Consider the following 26,779-nt stretch of genomic DNA (forward strand, 5'->3'; position numbering starts at 1 on the left):
GTATTATTAGACGGTATTGCTTAAATTTTCATTGTTACGCAGATGATACCCAGCTTTATCTATCCATGAAGCCAGAGGATACGCACCAATTAGCTAAACTGCAGGATTGTCTTACAGACATAAAGACATGGATGACCTCTAATTTCCTGCTTTTAAACTCAGATAAAACTGAAGTTATTGTACTTGGCCCCACAAATCTTAGAAGCATGGTGTCTAACCAGATCGTTACTCTGGATGGCATTTCCCTGATCTCTAGTAATACTGTGAGAAATCTTGGAGTTATTTTTGATCAGGATATGTCATTCAAAGCACATATTAAACAAATATGTAGGACTGCCTTTTTGCATTTACGCAATATCTCTAAAATCAGAAAGGTCTTGTCTCAGAGTGATGCTGAAAAACTAATTCATGCATTTGTTTCCTCTAGGCTGGACTATTGTAATTCATTATTATCAGGTTGTCCTAAAAGTTCCCTAAAAAGCCTTCAGTTGGTTCAGAATGCTGCAGCTAGAGTACTGACGGGGACTAGCAGGAGAGAGCATATCTCACCCGTGTTGGCCTCCCTTCATTGGCTTCCTGTTAATGCTAGAATAGAATTTAAAATTCTTCTTCTTACTTATAAGGTTTTGAATAATCAGGTCCCATCTTATCTTAGGGACCTCATAGTACCATATTACCCCATTAGAGCGCTTCGCTCTCAGACTGCGGGCTTACTTGTAGTTCCTAGGGTTTGTAAGAGTAGAATGGGAGGCAGAGCCTTCAGCTTTCAGGCTCCTCTCCTGTGGAACCAGCTCCCAATTCAGATCAGGGAGACAGATACCCTCTCTACTTTTAAGATTAGGCTTAAAACTTTCCTTTTCACTAAGGCTTATAGTTAGGGCTGGATCGGGTGACCCTGGACCATCCCTTGGTTATGTTGCTTTAGACGTAGACTGTGTTTCATAATTATTGTATGGCCTTGCCTTGCAATGTGGAGCGCCTTGGGGCAACTGTTTGTTGTGATTTGGCGCTATACAAGAAAAAAGTTGATTGATTGATTGATTGACTGTCGCCCTGACTGTCGCCCTAATCTGATGGTCCATTTCAGCCTGGGGGCAGCCTATCAATGAGCTGCAGCGACGGAGTGCATGCACGCTGCATCTCACAGCATATATCACCACAGCAATATATGTTTTTATTTATGTCTACATGATGACAGCAAACAGACACACACGCCTCATAGTGGGCAGTTGTTAGTCCATGTCCATCCAAACACAGTGGGCCTTGCCCATCTGAGATGTCCAGATCCACAGATCTCCACAGCTGTCGGTGGCCACACCTCCTGTCAATTCAGCGCACACACCAAAGCCACACTCGTGGGGAACTTAGACTAATTTCACTGCCAGCACGACAGTGATTGTCTGCAGACTGTTGTCGTGCCAAGAGTGGGACTAGCCACACATTTTCTAAGTGCCATGCATGCGGTGTTAGATGTTCACATGTGTCAGCTGGAATTTGGCCGACACCTGCTGCAAGAGGAATCGATGGGTTTGCACAGCGCACTCTGTCTTTCAGCTGCTGGTGTGCGCAAATAGCTGTAGCAACAGGTGTACGAGACGTTCGAGGCAGGGATGATTTTACACGTTTTGCACACGATTCCTGCTTCATGCGCACTTTGCGCTATGTGTGAAGAGGCCCTAACATACACTTGGCAACTCAACGGTCTCACATCGCCCTCTGCTGGACTCTTATGAGCATAACATAACACTCAAGGACTTGTAAACATCAAACATCATATCTACGATACCACATCTCCTCCCCTTAACAAGTTATACCTGTTCACATTTAAAAATTACTTTTGATAATGACTTATTTTTAATAAGATTTTAAAAGTATGTTTGATTTAGTTACTGTGCACACATTTTTTGAAGTATTTTGGATTTTGTAGTAACTACACAATTTGCCCTCTTTATATGTTGGTTATTATCTGATGGTGGTGGGGTTTTTTGCAAATGTTCAAATGCACTGTCAAAGAAATATTTAATTGGTACAAAGTGTGAGCTTACACAGCGTGTCTATGTTCGTGTAGGCTTTGCGCAGCCCGGGGGTAAATATCTTGAAACGGCCCTGAGCAGGTATTAACACCTACCGGTGATGTTTAATGGTACTTTATTAATTTGGACAAACTTAAATCAGTTGTGTATTCCCAACTGAAGCAATTTGTTGACGTTGAATCTAAAATGCTCCACAATGAACAAAACTGATTTCGAAAGAGTTGAAAACCTAACTGAGCTTGTACCTTGTCGGTTTTGTCGAAGACCTGAAGACTTCGTCCATCCTTTCCAGTTTTGTTGTGGTAGTTCAGATCCAGTGAGGTTAAAGAAGATTTGGCACTCTCTGTAGATATCTGGTGGGTTGAATAACAACAAACGTAAAATTACAGCTGCCACTATAAAATACTTTGTACCCAATTCCCATCTGGAATGATTAAAAATAATATAACATTTACTAAAACTTCAGACAGAAAGAGAAACCTTCACATTGCTTCACAACCTACTTAAGTCCAGCTTTTCTAATGATGCGTTCACATGCTGTGGTAAAAAAAAGTTCCACAGCTGCATTGTGACCATTTTAGTGAGTTATACTGAGAGGAGATACGATTACTAAAAATAGATTCAGCATTTAATTTGATGGGGATTTTATATATGTTAATATTCTCTGCAGTTTTAAGACCACTAAATTAACCAACAACTTGTTCACTTTGATGGATTATTTTCCCCAAGATTAACTGGAATATCACTAAGTATATTTTACTCAACATGTTTTGGAAAATGGTTGCCAGTAACATAGAGGGTGTGATAAATGGGTAAAAACATGAAAATAGCTGGTATGGTCTCTAGGTGGGGTTGAGTCAGATCAACCAGACTTGACCCGCGTGACTGAGAATCTCCACAGGCAGCTGCTGTGGTCCCTTAAATCATTTTTCAGTCATTACACAGTTCATTTTTCTTTTTCCTGTTATTGATCCGGATGACGATCAGATATTTATTCAGACTTAAAAGAGAAAAGACGTGTTTTATGACGTCACTGATCAGACCCATAACGACCCTCTCAGCCAAACCTGGTCCACCGCCTCCTCCAGGATGTGTTGCGTGTCCTCCATCAGCTCCTCCACCTCCCGCAGCATGTCGTTCAGCGTGACCGGGACCCGTTCCAGGGCGCTGTGGAGGATCACCGATCTGGTTCCTGCCGTGGCACCGGCCGCCCACAGCCAGCTGACACTCAGACACAGGACCGACGCCACCGACAGCTGCCTGGTGCCGGACATCTTCTCGTCTGTACGGAGTCTCGGCGCTGTGACGCACGGAGGGCGCACAGGCACAGCGCGCAGCTGGAGCGGGATCCGGGTTTTTTTTTTTTTTTTAATGTGGAAAGTCTGAGAGGAGGTGTGTGGGCGTGTCTGCGCCAAACAGACCGTTTTATTTACAGGGACATTGTTGTTGTTGTTTTTTTAAACAAACAACAACAATGATGTAATTACAATTTTTCTCAATCGCTAAGACTCATTTCTCAAAAGCTGCTCTCTTTTTCTCTAAAATACACTGTAAAACTCAGTGAGTTAGTTGAACTCAAACCATTTGAGGGAAACCGATTGCCAACTTAAATAAAGTAATTTTCAAAAATTTAAATGTTAAAGTTTTAGTAACTTAACAATTTATAGTTAATTAAACTTATGTAAATCTAGTTTATGTTTTTCAATGAAAAAAAAGTCATAAATTTCTGCCTAAAAAATTTGCAATACATTTTGGATTTTTTTTTTTTTTTTTTTTTTTTTTTTTGATGCATTCTTTGGTTTACTTGTTGACTCTGAGTTGTGTTGTTATGACTCCGCCCATTCGCTCCCCTCGGGAAGCGCACTCACGATCTCCGACATGGAAGTCGGACTCTCTAACCAGAAGGCTAAAACCCAGTGACCAGATAATCCTTTTGAGCTGTTGGGAGTGAGGATTACTAATTACATCTGCACAGCGACACCTGCTGGCCTCCGTTACATAAACTCAATTAAAATGAGTGAATGGAATGCACTGGAAATACATCACCAACACTTAAATGCCCCAAAACTTTAAATGCACTTAAAAGAACTGAGTTGTTATGACAACAATTCATTTTTGAGTTAGTTTAATGAATGAAAATGAGTGACTATAACTTTTTTCAAAGTTTGAGTTACATTAACTTGATTATTGTATTAAAATGGAGTGTTTAATTTAACACTGTGTGAGCACAAAACCCAATTTTCAAGCTACATTCACAAAACCCCAGACTCTTCCTGCAAAACCAAAATTTCACCTCAAAACAGTTCAATCTGTGTTCCTAACTGAACTATGTTGTCAAATCGTGTCCCGAGTCAATAAAAATTAAAAACCCTACTGAGCAGTCTCTAAACACGACATAGAAATATAGAAAATACAATGTTCAGGACATGAAGCTGAAGAAATAAATGTTTATTGTTCACTGTAGGCTAAATGCATGTTGCAAAAAAAACAAAAAAAAAACAACTGTGCATTTAGCACTTGTATACAGTAAGCCTACGTAAAAATAAAGTACAAAAATATACAATCCCAATTCCAATGAAGCTGGGACGTTGTGTAAAATGTAAATAAAAACAGAATACAATGATTTGCAAATCCTCTTCAACCTATATTCAATTGAATACACCACAAAGACAAGATATTTAATGTTCAAACTGATAGATTTTATTGTTTTTGTGCAAATATTTGCTCATTTTCAAATGGATGCCTGCAACACATTTCAAAAAAGCTGGGACAGGAGCAACAAAAGACTTGGAAAGTTGATGAACAGTATACTGTGGTACTGTTCTCTTCTCTAAATCTTGGGATTCTGGTGGACACAGTGAATCTACTGATGTTTGGTTGGACCCTTTGTCCGGCCTCCCTCATGGTCATACTGTGGACAAGAACACAGTCAATCAAAGTAGCTCTGATGTCATCAGATATGACTGTTCTTTGTCTTTGTCGATCACTTCGACCTCCTCTCATACAGACTCCTCCTCTCAGATTTCTATCCGTTGTCGTGCCTCACAAACCAGTGCTCTCTGAACTGACTTATATATGTTCCCTCACATCATTGGACACAAGTGTGACCAATTTTGAGTTGTGTTCAAACGGTGACACCGGTCCTTTAACTGTCCTTGACCTGAATGGCCACCTGTGCTTGCCATTATGCAACACAGGTGCATCACTATGAAAATGGGTTGGCAAGTTGTGTCTAAACAGGTGAAACTTGCTTATGGTTTTGCCAAAAGAGTGACTGATTCAATCAGTGGGTTCAAACAACCGAGCATTTGGTTCAGACAGTTGAGAAAAACTGCAATTTCACTTAACGTTACACAAATGAGTTTAACTCCATTTTACGCTGAAATGTCCTTGCAAATTGTTACCTTAATTTTGCAAAGTTTAGTTTAGTTTTTTACTTATTTCATTTAAGTCAGAATAACTGATATTACGACTCCAGTAATTACTTTAAAACCATTGTCAGCCTGTGTCCAACTGTTTTTTTAATAGCATAAGCACTAACGAAGGACACCGAAGCCAAAACGAAACAAGAAAACTGGACTTACATTGACTTTTGGAGACATTGTTTAACTGTCATCCAGCTTGTAGCTGGCACTTCGTCAGAATTTTCAAAGTGTTGAAAAATGTGAACGAATCCCGACAACTTCAATTCATCTGTATTCCATTTTGGTTTCTGTCTTGACGGTTCCTCATCGTTTGCGCAGTTCCCGTACCATTAGTGTTCTGTTTGACTGTCTTCCAACTTTGTCCAACCTGCCAAGTCCGATGTCTTGCACAAACGTAGACGATATCTGAACAGATCAATAACTAAAGATCCGATGATCTGAAAGTGACTCTTCCACGTGGGACGAAAAGCAACATTGTCATACAAAAACAATAGCAGCAAGAACGTTTGATCAACTACTTTAACTACTTATGCATGTTCCAGCCATTTGTGGCTAGTTTGTGGCCAAATGGCTGGAACGTGCATGTACGCACGGCCGTTCCAGCCACAAACAGCTGGAATAGCTGTGCACACACGTACTTTCATCATGAATGTTTCGTTTTGATTTTGTATAAAGCATCAAGGTTGGTGTTCGCTTAATTTTTCTTTTGTTAGTTTTGGTTTTGTTTCGTTCCTTTTTGCGCTCTTGAGTCGCACGTTTGTCGGTGATGGGAGAAGTGCCGGATCATTCATCCACCCTTTCTCGACGATTTGTGACTTTGTGACTTTTTTCCCTTTGTTCAGCTGTCATTCACTGAAAAAAAAATTGGAGTAATATTTACTTGAAAAAACCTAGGCAAGTTTTTTTTCACTCAGAAATTCCAAGTAAATTTCACAAGGAGAATTCTTAAGTAAATTCTACTTGCATATATTAGTTTATCTAAAAGAATAACTCAAGTAACATTTACTTGCAATCATCAATAGTTATGCTGCTATAGACTTAGACTGCTGGGGGGTTCCCATGATGCACTGAGTGTTTCTTTCTCTTTTTGCTCTGTATGCACCACTCTGCATTTAATCATTAGTGATTGATCTCTGCTCCCCTCCACAGCATGTCTTTTTCCTGGTTCTCTCCCTCAGCCCCAACCAGTCCCAGCAGAAGACTGCCCCTCCCTGAGCCTGGTTCTGCTGGAGGTTTCTTCCTGTTAAAAGGCAGTTTTTCCTTCCCACTGTTGCCAAGTGCTTGCTCACAGGGGGTCGTTTTGACTGTTGGGGTTTTTCCGTAATTATTGTATGGCCTTGCCTTACAATATAAGGCACCTTGGGGCAACTGTTTGTTGTGATTTGGCGCTATATAAATAAAATTGATTTGATTTGATTTGATCAATTGAATATTTTCATTGAATTTTACTCTCTCTTTATTCAATAAAAGTAAAACTTTTCAGCTGTTTCCCTTGTTTTCACTCAAAGTTGCCACAGCAATTCCAGTGTAGAATTTGTACCAAATTTGTACCAAATCAACATTGAAAATATTCAGTTGATAATTGCTAGTAAATGTTACTTCAGATATTCCTTTAGACAAAGTAATATATGCAAGTAAAATTTACTTAAGAATTCTCCATGTAAAATTTAATAGGAATTTCTGAGTGAAAAAACTTGCCTAGGTTTTTTTTCAAGTAAATATCACTCCAAATTTTTTTCATTGTTGTGTGCTGTGTGACCGGACTCTTAAACTGATGAGTTACTTAAAAAGACACCACCATGTAGTTGTATTTTTTGTACCAGACGATAAACATATTTATTTCTGCTAAAAAGTTGGACATTTTAACATGGGCTTCTACATGGACTGACTCACTTTTAGAGGCAACCTCAAGTGGTCATTCACAAAATTATGAGATTAGGAGCTTTGATGTCATCTTATTTTCGCTCCTTTACAGGTTAGGCCGTGGTTATTCTCTGCGCAGTGTATAAATATTGTCTCATGGCTGCTATGGAAACCAGAGGTATTATAGATTTACAGAATATGATCAAATGAGACTGAAAACAGGATGTGAAGTGACAGTTGCCTGGTGGTGTTACTGTGCAGCAACTAAAACTCAGGGTGGGGGGGGGGGGGTACAGCCACTTCAAACCTGACCCTAGAACTGCCCATGTGATGAGGAAGTTTAACAAATGACATTCATAAAACCTGCTATAGCAGTCCTCCACCACCAGAGGGCAGAACAGGACAAAACTGAAGTCATGTTTTGGTGATTCAACCTTCCCACCGTGGGACCTTTTGTCCCAGATGGTGAAGTGACATAAACATACAGAACACATAGGCAAGAATCTCCATCAAGGGGCCGCAAAAAAAACAACAACAAAAAAACAACTTTGAAAGTGAAGTGGAACTAAAGTAAAAAATAAATAAATAAACATGGGTAAAAAACAAAACAAAAAACAAACAAACAAACAAACAAAATAACCCCAACAACTTTGAAAGTGAAGTGGAACTAAAGTAAACAAATAAATAAACAAGAGTAAAAACAAAACAAAACAAGCAAACATCATGTGATTTCCTTCAGCAGCTCCCTTATTTTTACTTGGGGTCACCACAGCAGATCTGCACGGTGATTTGGCACAAGTTTTACACAGTATGCTCTTCCTGATGCAATTACATATTACACAGAGAATGGACAGGTGTGGAGTTTGAACCAACAACCCTCTGCGCAGGGAACAAGTTAATCATTTGCTCCCCACCATTTTTAGCTGTCATAAAATACTTTTTTTTTTTTTAAATTTGAAAACATCATTACAAGGAAGCAAAAACTCAGAAATCTATGACCATCCACTTAGAAATCTATGAGTTATGAGTTAATGATACATGCAAACTTGACCTATGACCTCCATTTGTAAACTTGTGCCAATTGGTACACACCTTTCAAGATTGGTGCCAAAAGACTGTGTCTCTCAAGTTATCAAGTTTACACCCACACACACGCACACGCACCTACGCACGCACGCATGAGCACACTTCTTTGCAACCCCATAGTCCTGTATAATATTCTGATGAGCTTTTGCTAGAAAACAATGAAAATCAATGTTTTGTTTTGTTTTTTTTTTGTTGTTTTTTTTTTGGTATTTGATCAAAAAAGTTCACCCATGACTAACTTTGAATTTTTTTTTTTTTTTTTTTTTTTATACTCGGATGCATTTGGATGGATTTCCAAAAACTAGCACCCTGGTTGAATAATAAACAAAAAATAAAAAACTAAAAACAAAAAGATCCAAAACATTTTGGATCTTCTTCCCTTTTTTGGATAATTTTTTTAAATCCACCCAAATGCAACTGAGGTATAAAAAATTCAAAGTTAGTAACCGGTGAACTTTTTGGATGAAATAAAACAAAAACAAACAACAAACAAAACATTGACTTTCATTGTTTTCTAGGAAAAGCTCATCAGAATATGATACAGGGCTCGCAAAAAGTCGTGTCCCCAGCGTGCACACACTAATCTGGCCGATGACAGCGGGCCTTCGCCTGGTAAATATAACGCAATGCAATCAGATTATTATTCAATTTGTCACACTTTTTAAGAATGCGGTGCCTTATTTTGAAAAACTGTCCAAAGCGGAAGCTGCGTGTGTGTCGCTTTGCGGGACTTGACAGCAGCGTGGAGCGCGGTGTGATTGGGCTCAGACGGGCGGCGGATCTCCGGTGATATGAGGAGCCGCAGGTTTTTCAGGAGCAACAGGTGCTTGGAGAGAACCAACCTGTGAGTTTATCAGACTGTGGGACTATCTTTAGGAAAAAGAGAAAAAAAAAAAATCCCAGAAGACTCCGGCGGAGTCGCTGCCGTTTTCATCCGTTTCTCCTAATTGACTCTTCACCGTAAGTGACTCGTTGTTTTAAACATTTTGTCAGGAGTGTTATTTTGAAATGGTTCGTGTCCGCCACGTCCGCACTGCGGGAACATGATTATTGTTTAATTAGTTTGTTGAGGTGGTTTAAAGTTTCCGTCACCGCTGAATTATTTCACCTTGTTTCCTTGTTTGTGAGTTTGTAGACTCGATAGACTCAGCAGGTGCCGACGGCTCACAAAGGCTTATTTAACTTCAAAACAATATAGAAAAAAAAAAGCAAAAGTCACATTAATTTGATGATTGAGGCGCAGTGGCGTAGCCAGAGGGGGTGAATTTTTGGTTTAAACCCACCTTAATTATTCCACATAGTGTCTTAATTTCAGGAAAGGGGGGTTGTAAACTTTGACCCATATGAGGAAGAGTTTCATAAAAAGTTTCAATTGTTTAAAAAGTGCTGAAAACTGTAAATGTTGTAACAGTGTTGCAAAAAAAAAAAAAAAATCTTTAGAAGTCACCAAAGTCCCATTAAAAACACACGCAAAAAACATTAGTTTATCATCCTTGACATCAGGAAGAAAGTGATGACGGCAGGTGTTTTTTTTTTTGGTGTTTTTTTTCTTTCTTAGAAACATGTACATACGTCATTTCAAACCTGAAAAACAACACATACAGCACCTGCAAACCAAGTGCGGAACTGAAAATATCAGCTATTTTGAAAATAAATCTTGTTTCCATGTTGAATGCAGTCAGTGTACTGCACATTAGTAGCGTGATAAACTTGCATACTGTCTGTGAGTGAGACGGAGCAATTGTCTGTGTGGTTGTCAGTGACAACAAACAGCAAATTCTGGGCCGGGCTAACCCTAACCCTTGGTAAACTTTGGCCATCTTTGGCAGCAAGTATGTTTTGGCCAAAGACGGCCAAAGTTTACCAAGGGTTAGGGTTAGCCGGGGCAGCAAGGTGGCTTAGTGGTTAGCACTGTTGCCTCACAGCGAGAAAGTTGTGGGTTCAATTCCCGTGGTCTTTCTGTGTGGTGTTGCATGTTCTCCCCGTGTGTGCGGGGTTTCCTCCGGGTGCTCCGGTTTCCTCCCACATCCAAAGACATGCGGGTTAGGTGGATTGGAGTCTTTAAATTGTCCGTAGGTGTGTGTGGGTGTGTCTGTGTTTGTTTGTCTGTGGCCCTGGGATAGGCTGCAGCCCCCCGCGACCCTTAATTGGACTAAGCGGTAGAAGATGAATGAACTCCATAACATTCATTCACAGATGGTCCAAACTATGCCTTTTTGAAATCTTTATGATCAGACAAATAATATGGAATACCTTTCAATATGATTGGAGCATCTTTTAATTTTGACCCCTGTGTAATTCTTCAATTGACCCCTACTTGGCCACCTATTGAAAGTTCATGTTACTCAGCATTTTTAAAAGAGTAATGTCTGCTTCAAATGGCGCTTGCATCACCATTTGAAGCATTTTTTCAGTTATCGGCTGCACTACTAGCAGGTGTGCCGGTTCTTGCATCAGCTGTACTGGCGTCAATAAAATTGGCTAAAAATAAAACAAAACTGATGCAGGCCGTTTTCGGCATACTGGCAGGGATGATAAACTAATTGTTGTTTAAAGAGGCCTAATGTCTCTGAAATATTGCTCGAAATTGCTAGATTAGGTGATGATGTAATGATGTCTAATTTGCATGTGGTGGGAAGATGAATGGCATCATGTTCTCTTAAAAGTTGTGTGATTTTTGTTTGTTGAGTGGAGGTGTAGAAGATGGATGGGGACTATGCTTTATATTGGTAATTTTATGTATACTCACCCTCAAACTGCCACCTTACCGTGGTGGGGAAGTTTGCATACCCGGATGATTCTAGGAGCTATGTTGTCGGGGGCTTCGTGCCCCTGGTAGGGTCTCCTAAGACAAACGGATCCTAGTTGACGGGTCAGACTAAGGATAGTTCAGAAGCTCCCATGACCAGTGCAAAATCAAGGACCGACACGACACCCGGTATGGCGGAGCCGGGGCCCCACCCTGGTGCCAGGCCTGGGGTTGGGGCTCGCGCACGAGCGTCTGGTGGTCGGGCCTTAGCCCACGGGGCCTTGTCGGGCTCAGCTCGAAAGAGCAACGTGGGCCTGCCCTCCTGTGGGTTCACCACCTACAGAGGGGGCCATGGGGGTTGTGTGCAGAGAGGATTGGGTGGCAGTCGAGGATGGGTGGCCCGGCGGCCCAGTCCGCGCTCACAGCCCCTGGCTGTTGGGATGTGGAATGCCACCTCACTGGGGTGGGAGGTTGAGAGATACCGACTAGAGATAGTCGGGCTCACCTCCACGCACAGCTTGGGCTCTGGTACCCAACTCCTGGTGAGGGGCTGGTCGCTCCACTTTTCTGGCGTGGCACACGCAGAGAGACGGAGAGGCGGAGAGCTGGGGTAGCATTGCTTATTGCTCCCCAGCTCAGTTGCCATGTGTTGGAGTTCACCCCGGTGAACGAGAGGGTCGCGTCCCTGCGCCTTTGGGTTGGGGACAGGTCTCTCACTGTTGTCTTGGCCTACGGACCGAGTGGCAGTGCAGAGTACCCGACCTTCTTGGAGTCCCTGGGAGGAGTACTAGACAGTGCTCTGACTGGGGACTCCATTGTTCTCCTCGGGGATTTCAACGCCCACGTGGGCGGCAACAGTGAGACCTGGAGGGGGGTGATCGGGAAGCACGGCCTCCCTGATCTGAACCCGAGTGGTGTTCAGTTGTTGAACTTCTGTGCTAGTCACAGTTTGTCCATCACAGACACCATGTTCAAGCACAAGCGTGTGCATAAGTGCATGTGGCACCAGGACACCCTGAGCCGGAGGTTGATGATTGACTTTGTAGTTGTATCATCTGACCTTCGTCCTGAGTACCTTAAGTCTCTGGATGTTGTGGGACTGTCTTGGTTGACACGCCTCTGCAATATTGCGTGGCGGTTGTGGACAGTGCCTCTGGATTGGCAGACAGGGGTGGTGGCCCTTCTGTTTATGAAGGGGGACCGGAGGGTGTGTTCCAACTATAGGGGGATCACACTCCTTAGCCTCCCCGGTAAGGTCTATTCCAGAGTACTGGAGAGGAGAATTTGACTGATAGTCGAACCTTGGATTCAAGAGGAGCAGTGTGGTTTTTGTCCTGGTCGTGGCACACTGGACCAGCTCTACACCCTCCATCGGGTGCTCGAGGGTTCATGGGAGTTCGCCCAACCAGTCCACATGTGCTTTGTGGATCTGGAGAAGGTGTTCGGCCGTGTCCCTCGGAGCACCCTGTGGGGGGTGCTCCGGGAGTACGGGGTCCGGGGTCCTTTGCTGAGGCTACCTGGTCCCTGTATGACCACAGCAGGAGCTTTATTCGCATTGCCGATAGTAAGTCAAACCTGTTTCCAGTGCATGTTGGCCTCCGCCAGGGCTGCCCTTTAGCACCGGCTCTGTTCATTACCTGTATGGACAGAATTTCTAGGCGCAGCCAGGGTGTAGAGGGGGTCCAGTTTGGGAACCACAGAATCTCATCTCTGCTGTTTGCAGACAATGTAGTTCTGTTGGCTTCGTCAAACCAGGACCTTCAGCGTGCACTGGGGTGGTTTGCAACCGAGTGTGAAGCTTCCCGGATGAAAATCAGCACCTCCAAATCAGAGGCCATGGTTCCCGACCGGAAAAAGGTACCTTGCCCTCTTCAGGTCGGTGGAGTGTCCTTGCCTCAAGTGGAGGAGTTTAAGTATCTCAGAGTCTTGTTCACGAGTGAGGGACGGATGGAGCGTGAGATCAACAGACGGATCGGTGCAGCGTCTGCAGTGGTGCGGTCGCTGTATTGGACCATCATGGTGAAGAGAGAGCTGAGCAGGGGGGCAAAGCTCTCGATTTACTGATCGATCTACGTTCTGACCCTCACCTATGGTCATGAGATTTGGCTCATGACCGAAAGAATGAGATCGTGAGTACAAGTGGCCAAGATGAGTTTCCTCCGCAGGGTGGCTGGGCGCTCCCTAAGAGATAGGGTGAGGAGCTCGGTCACTCGGGAGGAGCTCGGAGTCGAGCCGCTGCCTCCTCCATGTCGAAAGGAGCCAGCTGAGGTGGCTTGCGCATCTTTTCCGGATGCCCCCTGGACGCCTCGCTGGAGAGGTGTTCCAGGCACATCCCATTGGGAGGAGGCCCCGGGGAAGACCCAGGACACGCTGGAGGAGCTGGGGGAGGTGTGTGTGGATCGGGAGGTCTGGGTGGCTTTGCTTGAGCTGCTGCCCCCGTGACCCAACGCAGAAGAAAATGCATAGATGGATTTTTATATACAGTGGTCCCTCGTTATATCGCGGTTCACTTTTCGCGGCCTCGCAGTTTTGCAGATTTTTTTTAGTGCAATTTTGCATGCTTCTTTTTTTTTTAACAGCGCATTGTGTTCTGCGTCCTCATCAGGCGGGCCGGTCGACATCACCGCGATTGCTGTCACTGCCTCCGATGCGCTTACCGAGTCTGCGGGCTCGGTAAGTGCCACAGCGGGCCACTCACACCACCCCACTGTCTGCTGTGCGGAGTTGCAGCCAAAATCTGGCAACAGGTCCACAGACTACGCTCGCTGTTTTGATGCAGAGTGCTCCAGCAGCCCGCAAGGATAGAATTCAGCAGCGCTGCATGGTCTCTGTAACCGCCAGCCGCAGAGCTCCGTGGTCACTGAGAGAAGTTTGTATGTTTTTAATGACTTTAATGGGTCCCGCACTCCGTCCCGCAACGGTAACACCGGTGGCAGTGAGCGAAAAAAGAGCACGCGCATTGTGTTCTGTGTGTGTCTGTTTATAAGAATCTTCTCGCCCAGAAGAAAAAAAGAGCGCCAACAACTACCCATAAATGTGTTCTTCACTCGGAAAAAGACACCTGCACTGAAGTGTCTCTTAGTGGAAAAAACACGCTGCAGAGCAGCACCAGGACGCAGAGGTGCAATCAGAGGAAACTTTGAATACTGGTCAGTCACTATTAATAATTTCTTATGTCCAACCTCGTAGGTTGATCATTAAATTAAATTTGTTTAGTTCTAAAAACCATCATAATTATTTATAGGAAAACATTCTATTTTTATTTCTCAAACAAATGTTTGGGCCTGAAAACAGGTTGTGATCTTTGGTTTCATTCTATAATACTGGTCTTATTTTTCTACTAAGGTTTGAACTTTGAGTGTTTTACACAGGAGAGAAAAGTGAGAAAATGTGTGTAGTGCGGGGTTTTACAGCCTTAAAACATCTATAATAATTGTAAAAAATAACGCAGACTACTTCACAGATTTCACCTATCGCGGGCTATTTTTTGTAAGTGTCAATAGAATACCACACAAACTCAGTTGCACGTGATTGTACAATATTAAAATGATTGTCAAACAGAATTACTTTAAGTCACATTTAAAAAAAAAAAAACATAAATAATTTTGAGATCTTGCAACTTATACCAAAAAAAAATCGCATGTAAATAAAAACCCAGTTTTCATATTGATTATCATTAAAATTATTCATTCAATTTTTAATGCTTTTGTGATGCATTACATGTGCCTAAAACATTGCACAGGAGTGTGTGTGGTTGTGTGTCTATATATGTGTATAAAATATATATATACACCATATTTTCCAGAGTTTAGTCAAGTTGGTTCAGTTCTGGGAATATATACAGGTGCAACACATTGCTACATCCACCACAACTACATAACTGCTGTGGGTGCTGGTTGGCGTCCATCCAGCCACACATTTGGCCCATCTACACTTCCAAAACATAACAGTCTACAATATCTGAAACATCTAAGTGGCACGTGGTTGTCAAATTGGCCTTTTCTAGTTGCTGGGATCCTCAGTAATGAGAGACTTGTGCACTGGATAATGCACAGAGAAAAGCACCACATGACCATAATGTTGCCATTGATGTTCCCTCATGATACAAGTAGTACACGTCTTCGGAATCTCTCCAAGTACCTCTTCTCTTGAACAGCCATTCCAGCTGTACCCAAGGGTCCGCCGGAAAGGCAGAGTTCCAGAGACAGTCCATCTATAGTATATACACTATACTGTAGTATAGTATATACTATACCATAGTGTAGGCTGTAGTTATTAGGGATGTGAATCTTACAACAACTCACGGTTCAATTTGATTCCAATTCTTGAAGGTGACGATTCGATACAGAATCGATTTTCGATTGATAGAGCTCTGAGAAATAGTTCTATTACTTAAAAAATGTTTGTTTAAAAAAAACGCAGCTTTACAAGGTTAATCAAGTGATTCTAAAGATGTAAATTTACTTATCTGCTTTGCTCGTTCAGAGTTGGCTAGCTGCTTAGCGAAGTGATGGAGTGTGCACTGGTCAGTAGTCGGCAGAGACCACTGCTCCACTTCTTTTAGCTCTGGGTGTTGGCGTCACATATGGGCTTGCGGATTTGAAGTGTTTCCGAAGTACTTGACTTTCATGTTGAAGATTTTGCACACTGCATAAGTCATGTCAAGCTCCTTCTTACGCAGCAAATAATAAAATCTAAAATGCACTCAAACATTTGCCTTCAGCAAAGACGCTGCTGGCTGAATTAGCTCTTCGTCCGCCATGCTAAGCTGCAGCTCACGAATGTTTGAAGCACACCGGACCCTCCCCTCATGGGGACGCTGTAGTACGAAGGCCGTTGCCTGACAAACAGTACCGCAGAGAGTAAGCAAGAAAATGTTTTAAAAATCAATTCATGGATATTTTGATCGATTCAGAATCTTAATAAATAAGAATCGCGATTTGGACGTGAATTTTTTTTTTTTCCCCCGGCACCCCAATAGGTATAGACTCCATACCTTAGGTCAGACTCACATGAATGTGCAAAATGCAGGGAAAGGACGAGGGGAGAGTTTTGGGATCGGACCCAAGTCTGATGTTTAGCATGAAGGTTTCATTTCTCTGAAATAAACAGTCTTGAAATTTGTGTAATGCTTCTGATATGGCCTAACATCCCAAAATTGCACCCACTTCTGTAATCTTCCAACAACTTCATTCACTTCTGAAAGTTTTGTGTAGCATCAAAACGTGACTCGGTCTGTAAGTGGACCACGACTGATGTTCTACTGAACGGATGCACAACTGACAGCGTCAAGAATCTTTGGAGACGTAATGGCATGTAAATAATTGTTGCCAAACCACATTTTATTTATTGGTAGTTTTGGGTGAGACATTGACAGATGTCACCAGTGGGCCTTTGTCCTGAGAAATGGTGTGTATGTTTTTTAATGGGTCAGTCCTTCCTCTGACCCCAGTGTGAAGAATATTTAAGTTGGACACCATCGCAAGTTAGCAAAGTGTCTGATCCTTGGAGAAAGAAAATCCTTTGAATAATGGTTCGTAAGTAGACAGTGGCTCTCGTATCAGTAGTAGGGTAGCGAGTTGTCCTGTTGGGTTACGTGTTTTGTTGCTAGCCCTTTGTTAGCAATAACGTTTTTACTTTTTGGCAAGCAGTTTGTTGATTCATGCATTTGTGACATTACAGTATCTTTGCTGCCGTCCACCATTATTGTTTTCCTGTTCTTCAATGCGCATTTCAATTGATCCCGGTGAAGTAGTCACATTCCTAACCTATTGATATCCTGCTGTTTAACCTGTAATGCATGACATTGCGGTGAATTTTATGTTTATTGTACCAGGTAAATATTTGGAAAACTGTTTGACACTTATATGACACTTATGTGTTAGTAGTGTTGTTAATTTCTTATCTATCAGTCAATCAATGCGCATTTCTATCCTGTCATGAGGCAACCATACAGGATGATCGTCCGCGTGAACGGTGCTAACATTACCAACAATGGCGGCAGCATAAAACTCTGCCCGAGGCAAGTTCTGTTAGACTGAAACATAATCATTTGTTTGTTTTTAACTTCTTACGACTGCTCTGATATCATCCTTTTCCCATCATGCTTTGCACATTGCTAGCCCATTATCGTGCCACCAAGCTCCTGAGAGGTAATTAGTGGTTTATGGACTTACTGAAGATTTTTACCTGTGCAGAAATGCTGCACGAGTCCTATAATCCACAGATAAACAACAAGGTATTATTTAAAACTATTTTTTTCCACTGAGTCCACCTCTGCTTCCAAGGAGATGAGTTACTATTACGTAACTTTATCCCACAGTGGAAACTACATCTTTCAACCATCCGACCTGTTAAACCCTGAAATGTGGCAGCAAGGATACTGATGAAAAATGGACAGGTACAAAAAAAACCCACACCATCTGCACTTCGGGTTTCTTTGCTTGCTTGCCTCAACGTTCAGTTGAAACCGGTGCTTTCATATCTTCAGGTTGATCCTGCATGTAGCAAGTGGGTTCAAGTCCCCAGATACTTGAAATCCAGTCAGGTGAGAAGACGCTTCATCTCATCTTGGTAGCAGGATAAACTTTCACTCACGTTGCTCATGAATAATATAATAGTTTTCTTTCTTAGAATTGGGTTTACATCCAAACCGACCTTGTGTTGTTTTTACTTCTGTTCTCACTCTGCGGCTTTCTAGAGGCAAAATGTTGCCGTGCTTATGCTTTATTTATACTCATTTGAGGCAAGTAGTCACGAAAGAGTGCACTTATGGTATGTTGATTACAACTTGCGAGTGTGAACGTCACTCGGAACTTTGATCTGTGTTTTAGCTCAGTGGGTTAGAGGTGCAGGAATTTAGCAAATCATGTTTGACTATGTTTTGAGACGAAATAATTATTGAACAGGGGTCACGTTTACGTTTGACAGAGATTAGAAAGACATTAAGGGTGGGCGACCTGAATGATCCCTGCCAATAAAACTACATTTGTTTCAAAAATTTGAAGGTTCTCTTAATCTAGAGTATGTGACCCTTCTCAAAAAGTATATTTGAATCTTCAGGTCCAGCTCTCGACCCTTTCATTTCTGGTATTGGCCAGACGCAAGGAGATTCACATTCAAATTTTTTGTCTTTCAGGCAAAATAATTTCACGTTCATTGCGCAACTTGTACAAAGAGTTGGTGTAACAGGCCCGTCATGTTGCATGCAAAACTTGTTCCTAGGCTTTGGAAAAGCCTAGGCTGTATCACGACTGAACGGTTGTGGCAGGATGCAAATGCTGGACTCGGACTCAAGGCTCAGTAGGTAAAGCCGTTTACTTGGGCGAAAAACGGGGTCTGGTACATGGTAGGCAATCCAACAAAAGCAAGAACATGAGGAAGGTGTGTGGTCGAGGATACAAGCAAGGGGTCGAAGAACACGGGTGGCAAGCAGGTCAAGACAAGAAATGGAGGGGCTGGAGAGAAGACATAGAGCGCATCAGTCTGGCGAGGAAACAAAGGCAAAAAGAGGATCTTAACACCCAAGTGATGAGGTGCAGATTGGGGAGCAGGTGTGCGTGGAACACACCAGAACAGAAAATGAGGGTGTGGCTAGGGAGAGGGAAGCACCCACCACCAAGAAACAGGAGATAGAAACAAGAGAGACAGGAGCAGGAAAAAAAACACCCAACAAGAGAATAAGCCTACAAAGAAGCAAAAATGTGGCAAAAGGGCATGAAAACAAAATCCAGCAGAACGTCACATCCTGAACAGGCTGTTTGTTAAAAACACGATAACTCAAACATAAATGTTATAATGTTGTGACTCAACAACAAAAAAGGACAAATGCAATGAAGTTTGAGGAGCCTCCCTCTCTTTTCGGCTGCTCCCTTTAGGGGAAACCACAGCAGATAAATCGTCTCCATCTCACCCTGTCCTCTGTATCTTCCTCTGTCACAACAACCACCTGCATGTCCTCTCTCAGCACATCCATAAACCTCCTCTTTGGCCTCCCCCTGCTCCTCCTGCCTGGTGGCTCCATTCTCAGCATCCTTCTCCCTATATACCCTGGGTCCCTCCTCTGCACATATCCAGACTTGGGCTGCTGCTACAGAATATTTTTGAAATAGAGTATTCTAGAAGTTTTTTTTTTTAATTGATTAATCAAGTAATGGGGTAAAAAGTACTTTTGCCTTTTTAAACAACATCAGTAGACCAGGGCTCTCTATAAGCATTGGCACAATGTCGCTGCACCATCATGCAGATTGTCAAATTTAGTGTATCCCTTTCTGTTTCCTGGGGAATTATTTATTTTTTCACATCTTTACAAGTTTTGGATCTTTCCCAGTGTCAGGAGCTCAGCACTCCCCTGACACCGCACTGTAAGTGCAGGCGGTCGGTGTAATCCTCAGTCAGCCAGGCTGCACGTGAATGTGAGCACAGCCTGTGAAAAACTGGGCTCTGGAGTGCATAGTTTCCACAAAAGCCACATTAAGACTTAAAGTGCATGTAGAGCAGAGTGCAGCCAGTGGACCAAACCGTGTGTTTTTTTTTTTTAAAATACACAAACACACTTGCTTCACTTTAAATGAGCAGTCAGTCTATTTCAGATGATCAGTGTGACCCTCTTTCTCTTAAGAGGCTTTATGTTATTCTGTGTGTTGTGTTGGAAAGCTGTAGCTTTTGGTACTACATTGATTAGCTCTTACACGGCTTATGTGCATGCTCTAGTCCTCTTCTGTTTTTTGTTTTTTTTCTGGGGATGGTACAGCACCACACACAGGCCTGGCATATGTACTACAACATTAAACGGAGCTTCGAGGCACAGAATTTGCCTCAAACATTTTTTGTACTCAAATTATTCGAGTTACTCTACTAATCATTTCAGCCCTAATTCAACCCATCTCAACCTCGCCTCCCCTTCTTTGTCTCCAAACTGTCCCACCTGAGCTGTCCTTCTGATATGTTCATTCCTAATCCTGTCCACTCTCATCACTCCCAAAGAGAATCACAACATGTTCAGCTCTGCCTCCTGTCGTTTTTTTTTAGTGCTGCAGTCTCTAATGGCCCAGTCACATGGCACTTAACGAAGGGTGACGAAGCCCTGACGAAACAAGAAATCTGGACTTTCGTTGACTGTCGTTGGCATCGTTTAACCTTCACGCAGCTTCGTTGCTGCAGCTGGAGCTTCGTCAGGATTTTTAAACTGTTGAAAAATTTGAACGAAGGGCAACGAAAACCTCAGTTCGTCTATGTTTCGTTTTGCTGTCGTTCTTGGCGTTTTTTAATCACTTGTGTAGTTTTTGTAACGTTATTGTTTAATTTGACTTCGTTGGAGCAGCTGAACGTTTTCACACAGCGCAGAAGCCGGTTTGTGAGCGCTGAGGCTGCTGCTGCTGCGTTCATGTACCATCGGAAATTACGGGGCAAACTCAGCCTGCTTGCTTGGATTTTTTATCTGTATGTGGGGGGGGGGGGGGGGGGGGCAGCTTCATTGGGCTCAGACACCTTACATAGGCCAGAATTAATCTTTGTGTGGATATAATTAATTATTTTGCCACAAGCAACTGTTGAATTTGAAACAACGAAAAAGTTGTGTAATTTCCGACGGTACTTGAATGCAGCATCAGCTTCAGTAGGAGCTGCTCCGTGCGCTTATTATTTTGTATTAAATATAACAATATGAGTGTAGGAATGATAATCCAGTCCTTCTGTACATGTGGCAACGGGTAGATTATTAAAATGATTATATAAAGAGCTGTTCTGGAAGGAAGAATTCACGTTGTGGATCAGTGATCAACTGCTGGAAATAACCGCACGTGAGTCAATGCGCGCGTTCACACGCACTGATTAATTACTGCTCTGATATATTCAATCATCTTTACACTTATATTTATATTTATTCTCCCTTTTGACAGTTTTCTGTTATAAATCAATATATATGGCTTAGAACATAATACTGTGATACAGCAGTGACCACGGCACACTTTTTTTTTTTTTAATTGGAGCACGATGGAGCGCGCAGAGTGTCCACAGACAGTGTGGATTCTGATGATGATGGAGATGGTCCCTCTTTTGTTCTGGACAAGGAACCAGAGCAGGTGGTCCATCGACGTGCACACAGATCTCAACAGATTCTGTTTGCAGTTTCTCCAGGACTCAGGTGCTATGAGCTCCGTTCCAGCGCCTAGTGCTGGAGCAGACACACACTGCTTCAGCTGTGGCTCCAAGCGCATTTTGTCGAGATCGTGAGCTTCGGTTTTGTTAAGTTCCTCTTTCGTCCCTTTTGCGCTCTTGCTTCGCAGACTGTTAGGTGATAAAAGCTCTTTCGTCCACCTTTTCTCAACGAATTGTGACGTTTTTTTACTTTTTCCCTTTGTTCAGGAATCGTCGTGTGACTGGGCCATGAGCTGTCCAACATAGCTCATTACCCCATCCCCGTAGAGACGGTGCCTGCTCCCAGACCACCAATAACCAGCAAAAATCTATTTAAGCATAAAAATTCAAAAAGAAAAAATAATATAGCACCTTCAACTGCACCACAGACTAAAACAGTTAAATGTGGTCTATTAAACATTAGGTCTCTCTCTTCTAAGTCCCTGTTGGTAAATGATATAATAATTGATCAACATATTGATTTATTCTGCCTAACAGAAACCTGGTTACAGCAGGATGAATATGTTAGTTTAAATGAGTCAACACCCCCGAGTCACACTAACTGTCAGAACGCTCGTAGCACGGGCCGAGGCGGAGGATTAGCAGCAATCTTCCATTCCAACTTATTAATTAATCAAAAACCCAGACAGAGCTTTAATTCATTTGAAAGCTTGTCTCTTAGTCTTGTCCATCCAAATTGGAAGTCCCAAAAACCAGTTTTATTTGTTATTATCTATCGTCCACCTGGTCGTTACTGTGAGTTTCTCTGTGAATTTTCAGACCTTTTGCTGACTTAGTGCTTAGCTCAGATAAGATAATTATAGTGGGCGATTTTAACATCCACACAGATGCTGAGAATGACAGCCTCAACACTGCATTTAATCTATTATTAGACTCTATTGGCTTTGCTCAAAAGTAAATGAGTCCACCCACCACTTTAATCATATCTTAGATCTTGTTCTGACTTATGGTATGGAAATAGAAGACTTAACAGTATTCCCTGAAAACTCCCTTCTGTCTGATCATTTCTTAATAACATTACATTTACTCTGATGGACTACCCAGCAGTGGGGAATAAGTTTCATTACACTAGAAGTCTTTCAGAAAGCGCTGTAACTAGGTTTAAGGATATGATTCCTTCTTTATGTTCTCTAATGCCATATACCAACACAGTGCAGAGTAGCCTACCTAAACTCTGTAAGGGAGATAGAGTATCTCGTCAATAGTTTTACAATCCTCATTGAAGACAACTTTGGATGCTGTAGCTCCTCTGAAAAAGAGAGCTTTAAATCAGAAGTGTCTGACTCCGTGGTATAACTCACAAACTCGTAGCTTAAAGCAGATAACCCGTAAGTTGGAGGGGAAATGGCGTCTCACTAATTTAGAAGATCTTCACTTAGCCTGGAAAAAGAGTCTGTTGCTCTATAAAAAAGCCCCTCCGTAAAGCTAGGACATCTTTCTACTCATCACTAATTGAAGAAAATAAGAACAACCCCAGGTTTCTTTTCAGCACTGTAGCCAGGCTGACAAAGAGTCAGAGCTCTATTGAGCTGAGTATTCCATTAACTTTAACTAGTAATGACTTCATGACTTTCTTTGCTAACAAAATTTTAACTATTAGAGAAAAAATTACTCATAACCATCCCAAAGACATATCGTTATCTTTGGCTGCTTTCAGTGATGCCGGTATTTGGTTAGACTCTTTCTCTCCGATTGTTCTGTCTGAGTTATTTTCATTAGTTACTTCATCCAAACCATCAACATGTTTATTAGACCCCATTCCTACCAGGCTGCTCAAGGAAGCCCTACCATTATTTAATGCTTCGATCTTAAATATGATCAATCTATCTTTGTTAGTTGGCTATGTACCACAGGCTTTTAAGGTGGCAGTAATTAAACCATTACTTAAAAAGCCATCACTTGACCCAGCTATCTTAGCTAATTATAGGCCAATCTCCAACCTTCCTTTTCTCTCAAAAATTCTTGAAAGGGTAGTTGTAAAACAGCTAACTGATCATCTGCTGAGGAATGGTCTATTTGAAGAGTTTCAGTCAGGTTTTAGAATTCATCATAGTACAGAAACAGCATTAGTGAAGGTTACAAATGATCTTCTTATGGCCTCGGACAGTGGACTCATCTCTGTGCTTGTTCTGTTAGACCTCAGTGCTGCTTTGATACTGTTGACCATAAAATTTTATTACAGAGATTAGAGCATGCCATAGGTATTAAAGGCACTGCGCTGCGGTGGTTTGAAAAATATTTGTCTAATAGATTACAATTTGTTCATGTAAATGGGGAATCTTCTTCACAGACTAAAGTTAATTATGGAGTTCCACAAGGTTCTGTGCTAGGACCAATTTTATTCACTTTATACATGCTTCCCTTAGGCAGTATTATTAGACGGTATTGCTTAAATTTTCATTGTTACGCAGATGATACCCAGCTTTATCTATCCATGAAGCCAGAGGACACACACCAATTAGCTAAACTGCAGGATTGTCTTACAGACATAAAGACATGGATGACCTCTAATTTCCTGCTTTTAAACTCAGATAAAACTGAAGTTATTGTACTTGGCCCCACAAATCTTAGAAACATGGTGTCTAACCAGATCCTTACTCTGGATGGCATTACCCTGACCTCTAGTAATACTGTGAGAAATCTTGGAGTCATTTTTGATCAGGATATGTCATTCAAAGCGCATATTAAACAAATATGTAGGACTGCTTTTTTGCATTTATGCAATATCTCTAAAATCAGAAAGGTCTTGTCTCAGAGTGATGCTGAAAAACTAATTCATGCATTTATTTCCTCTAGGCTGGACTATTGTAATTCATTATTATCAGGTTGTCCTAAAAGTTCCCTAAAAAGCCTTCAGTTAATTCAAAATGCTGCAGCTAGAGTACTGACGGGGACTAGAAGGAGAGAGCATATCTCACCCATATTGGCCTCTCTTCATTGGCTTCCTGTTAATTCTAGAATAGAATTTAAAATTCTTCTTCTTACTTATAAGGTTTTGAATAATCAGGTCCCATCTTATCTTAGGGACCTTGTAGTACCATATCACCCCAATAGAGCGCTTCGCTCTCAGACTGCAGGCTTACTTGTAGTTCGTAGGGATTGTAACAGTAGAATGGGAGGCAGAGCCTTCAGCTTTCAGGCTCCTCTCCTCTGGAACCAGCTCCCAATTCAGATCAGGGAGACAGACACCCTCTCTACTTTTAAGATTAGGCTTAAAACTTTCCTTTTGCTAAAGCTTATAGTTAGGGCTGGATCAGGTGACCCTGAGCCATCCCTTAGTTATGCTGCTATAGACGTAGACTGCTGGGGGGTTCCCATGATGCACTGTTTCTTCTCTTTTTGCTCTGTATGCACCACTCTGCATTTAATCATTAGTGATCGATCTCTGCTCCCCTCCACAGCATGTCTTTTTTCCTGGTTCTCTCCCTCAGCCCCAACCAGTCCCAGCAGAAGACTGCCCCTCCCTGAGCCTGGTTCTGCTGGAGGTTTCTTCCTGTTAAAAGGGAGTTTTTCCTTCCCACTGTAGCCAAGTGCTTGCTCACAGGGGGTCGTTTTGACCGTTGGGGTTTTACATAATTATTGTATGGCCTTGCCTTACAATATAAAGCGCCTTGGGGCAACTGTTTGTTGTGATTTTGGCGCTATATATATAAAAAAATTGATTGATTGATAGCTGGTCTCGCTACTGTCTTGTAGACTTTCTCCTTCACTCTTGCAGATATTCTTCAGTCACAAATCACTCCTTCCACCTTTCTCCACCCTACCTGCACTGTCTTCTTCACCTCTCTACCACACTCTCCATTACTTTGGATAGTTGACTCCAAGTATTTAAGATCATCTACTTTCACCACCTCTACTCCTTGTAACTGCACTATTCCACCGGGCTCCCTCTCATTCACACACGTATTCAGTCTTTGCGCCTACTGACTTGCATTCCTCTGCTCTCCAGAGCATTCTCTACCTTTCCAGGCTAGACTCAGCCTGCTCGCTACTCTCACTAGAGGTTACAATGTCATCTGCAAACATTATAGTCCATGGAGACTCCTGTCTGATCTCATCCATTAACCTGTCCATCACCATTGCAAACAAGAAAGGACTCAGAGCTGATTCTTAGTGGAATCCCACCTCCACCTTGAATGAGTCTGTCATTCCTACTGTGTGTATCACTGCTGTCGCACTATTCTTGTACATGTCCTCACATACTTCTCTGCCACTCTAGAATTCCTCATACAATGCCACAACTCTTGGCACCCTGTCATAAGCTTTCTCTAAATCAACTAGCACACAATGTAACTCCTTCTGGCCTTCTCTGTACTCTCACTCAGTATTCTCAGGGCAAACATTGCATCTGTAGTGCACTTTCTTGGCATGAAACCATATTGCTGCCCATTTATTGTCAGCAGCAAATTAAAAGGACAAAGTATTAATGTCTGAGGAGCCATAATGTGTCATCAATCCAAACAGCATTTTTATTTTGCCTTGTGTTATCCTATAGGGTTATCTGCCACCTGCTGGATGTCAGTGAATGCTGGCTTGATGGTGGATTAGGAGCAGGTGTGCTTGTCAGTGAGAGAGACAGATTGATTCTAGAGACGTACTAAATTAGAGAATTAAAAACACTTACTTTCTGACTGTTTCACAGTAGTTTTGATGTAAAAATCAAATAAAGCAGTCATACTTTCACACAACCCCATGGAAAAGATTTTATATGACTTTAGCCATGTAAGAAAAGGGGGACCAAAAATACAGTCAAGCAAAGTGTGGCAGCAAGAGAGAGAGACAATTCCATACAGAAATAAATCATTTTATAATTGATTTTATTCTAAAAGTGATATAACACATACCTCCACACAACCCTGCAGAAAGGATGAGAGGGAGAATAAAATTCTTTAACTCAAATAGCTCACGTTCTCACAACCCTACAGAAAGGATTTTGTATGAATGTCTTCTTCACTTTCTCTCCATTTCACTAAATGTGGTTTTAAAGTTATTTCATAGGAGGCAGAACTCTTCAGCCAAACCTCATATGTAGCTTGAAATGAGCTGGTATGTTACATTTAAAAAAACAAAAAACCCTGTGTTTGATAGCCACCAAGGCTGTTGCTGCTCATGTATGAGTGAATGCTTCAAAATTTCATCCTCAGCCAATCATATTTGCACAGAAATAGTGGCAACTTGTGCAAATTATGCCAAGCTGTGTCCATATTTGTAGGTACCTGGGGATATAAGTGTGTGTGTGTGTGTGTGTAATTATTTTTACAGCATTTACCTTCAAAATATTATTGTTCAAACTGGGTTTCTATATTATTTGTATTTAATTTAGATAATAGCATTGCCCTTTTTTGGCTTTGAATGAACATTTGAACACATTTTTATATAAAAATTAATAAAAATAATTATTTTGATGTCAAATTTGTAAAAGCCTAAAGGGTTTCATAGGCAGTATACTTGAAATATCATGAGCC

General features: G+C 42.0%; 1 protein-coding gene and 1 long non-coding RNA gene across 3 annotated transcripts in view; one reads left to right on the plus strand and one right to left on the minus strand.

Annotated features, from left to right (window-relative positions):
- The window catches only part of LOC117516268 (dickkopf-related protein 3-like), a 38,297-nt gene extending 34,926 nt beyond the window's left edge, over positions 1-3,371 (minus strand). For both annotated transcript variants that reach the window (XM_034177201.1, XM_034177200.1), the window contains exons 1-2: positions 3,101-3,371; positions 2,279-2,386 (exon numbers count right to left, since the gene is read on the minus strand). In XM_034177201.1, the coding sequence (XP_034033092.1) occupies positions 2,279-2,386; positions 3,101-3,307 (315 nt within the window). In that variant the 5' untranslated portion in view covers positions 3,308-3,371. The remainder of the gene's footprint in view (positions 1-2,278; positions 2,387-3,100) is intronic.
- Positions 3,372-14,841: 11,470 nt separating this feature from the next.
- LOC117515164 lies at positions 14,842-26,570 on the plus strand. The gene is made up of 3 exons (XR_004562088.1): positions 14,842-14,916; positions 18,540-18,546; positions 26,544-26,570. It is a non-coding gene; the product is annotated as an uncharacterized LOC117515164 (long non-coding RNA).
- The last annotated feature ends 209 nt before the right edge of the window (positions 26,571-26,779 follow it).

Source organism: Thalassophryne amazonica, chromosome 8, assembly GCF_902500255.1.
Source record: "Thalassophryne amazonica chromosome 8, fThaAma1.1, whole genome shotgun sequence".
Lineage (NCBI taxonomy): Eukaryota > Metazoa > Chordata > Actinopteri > Batrachoidiformes > Batrachoididae > Thalassophryne > Thalassophryne amazonica.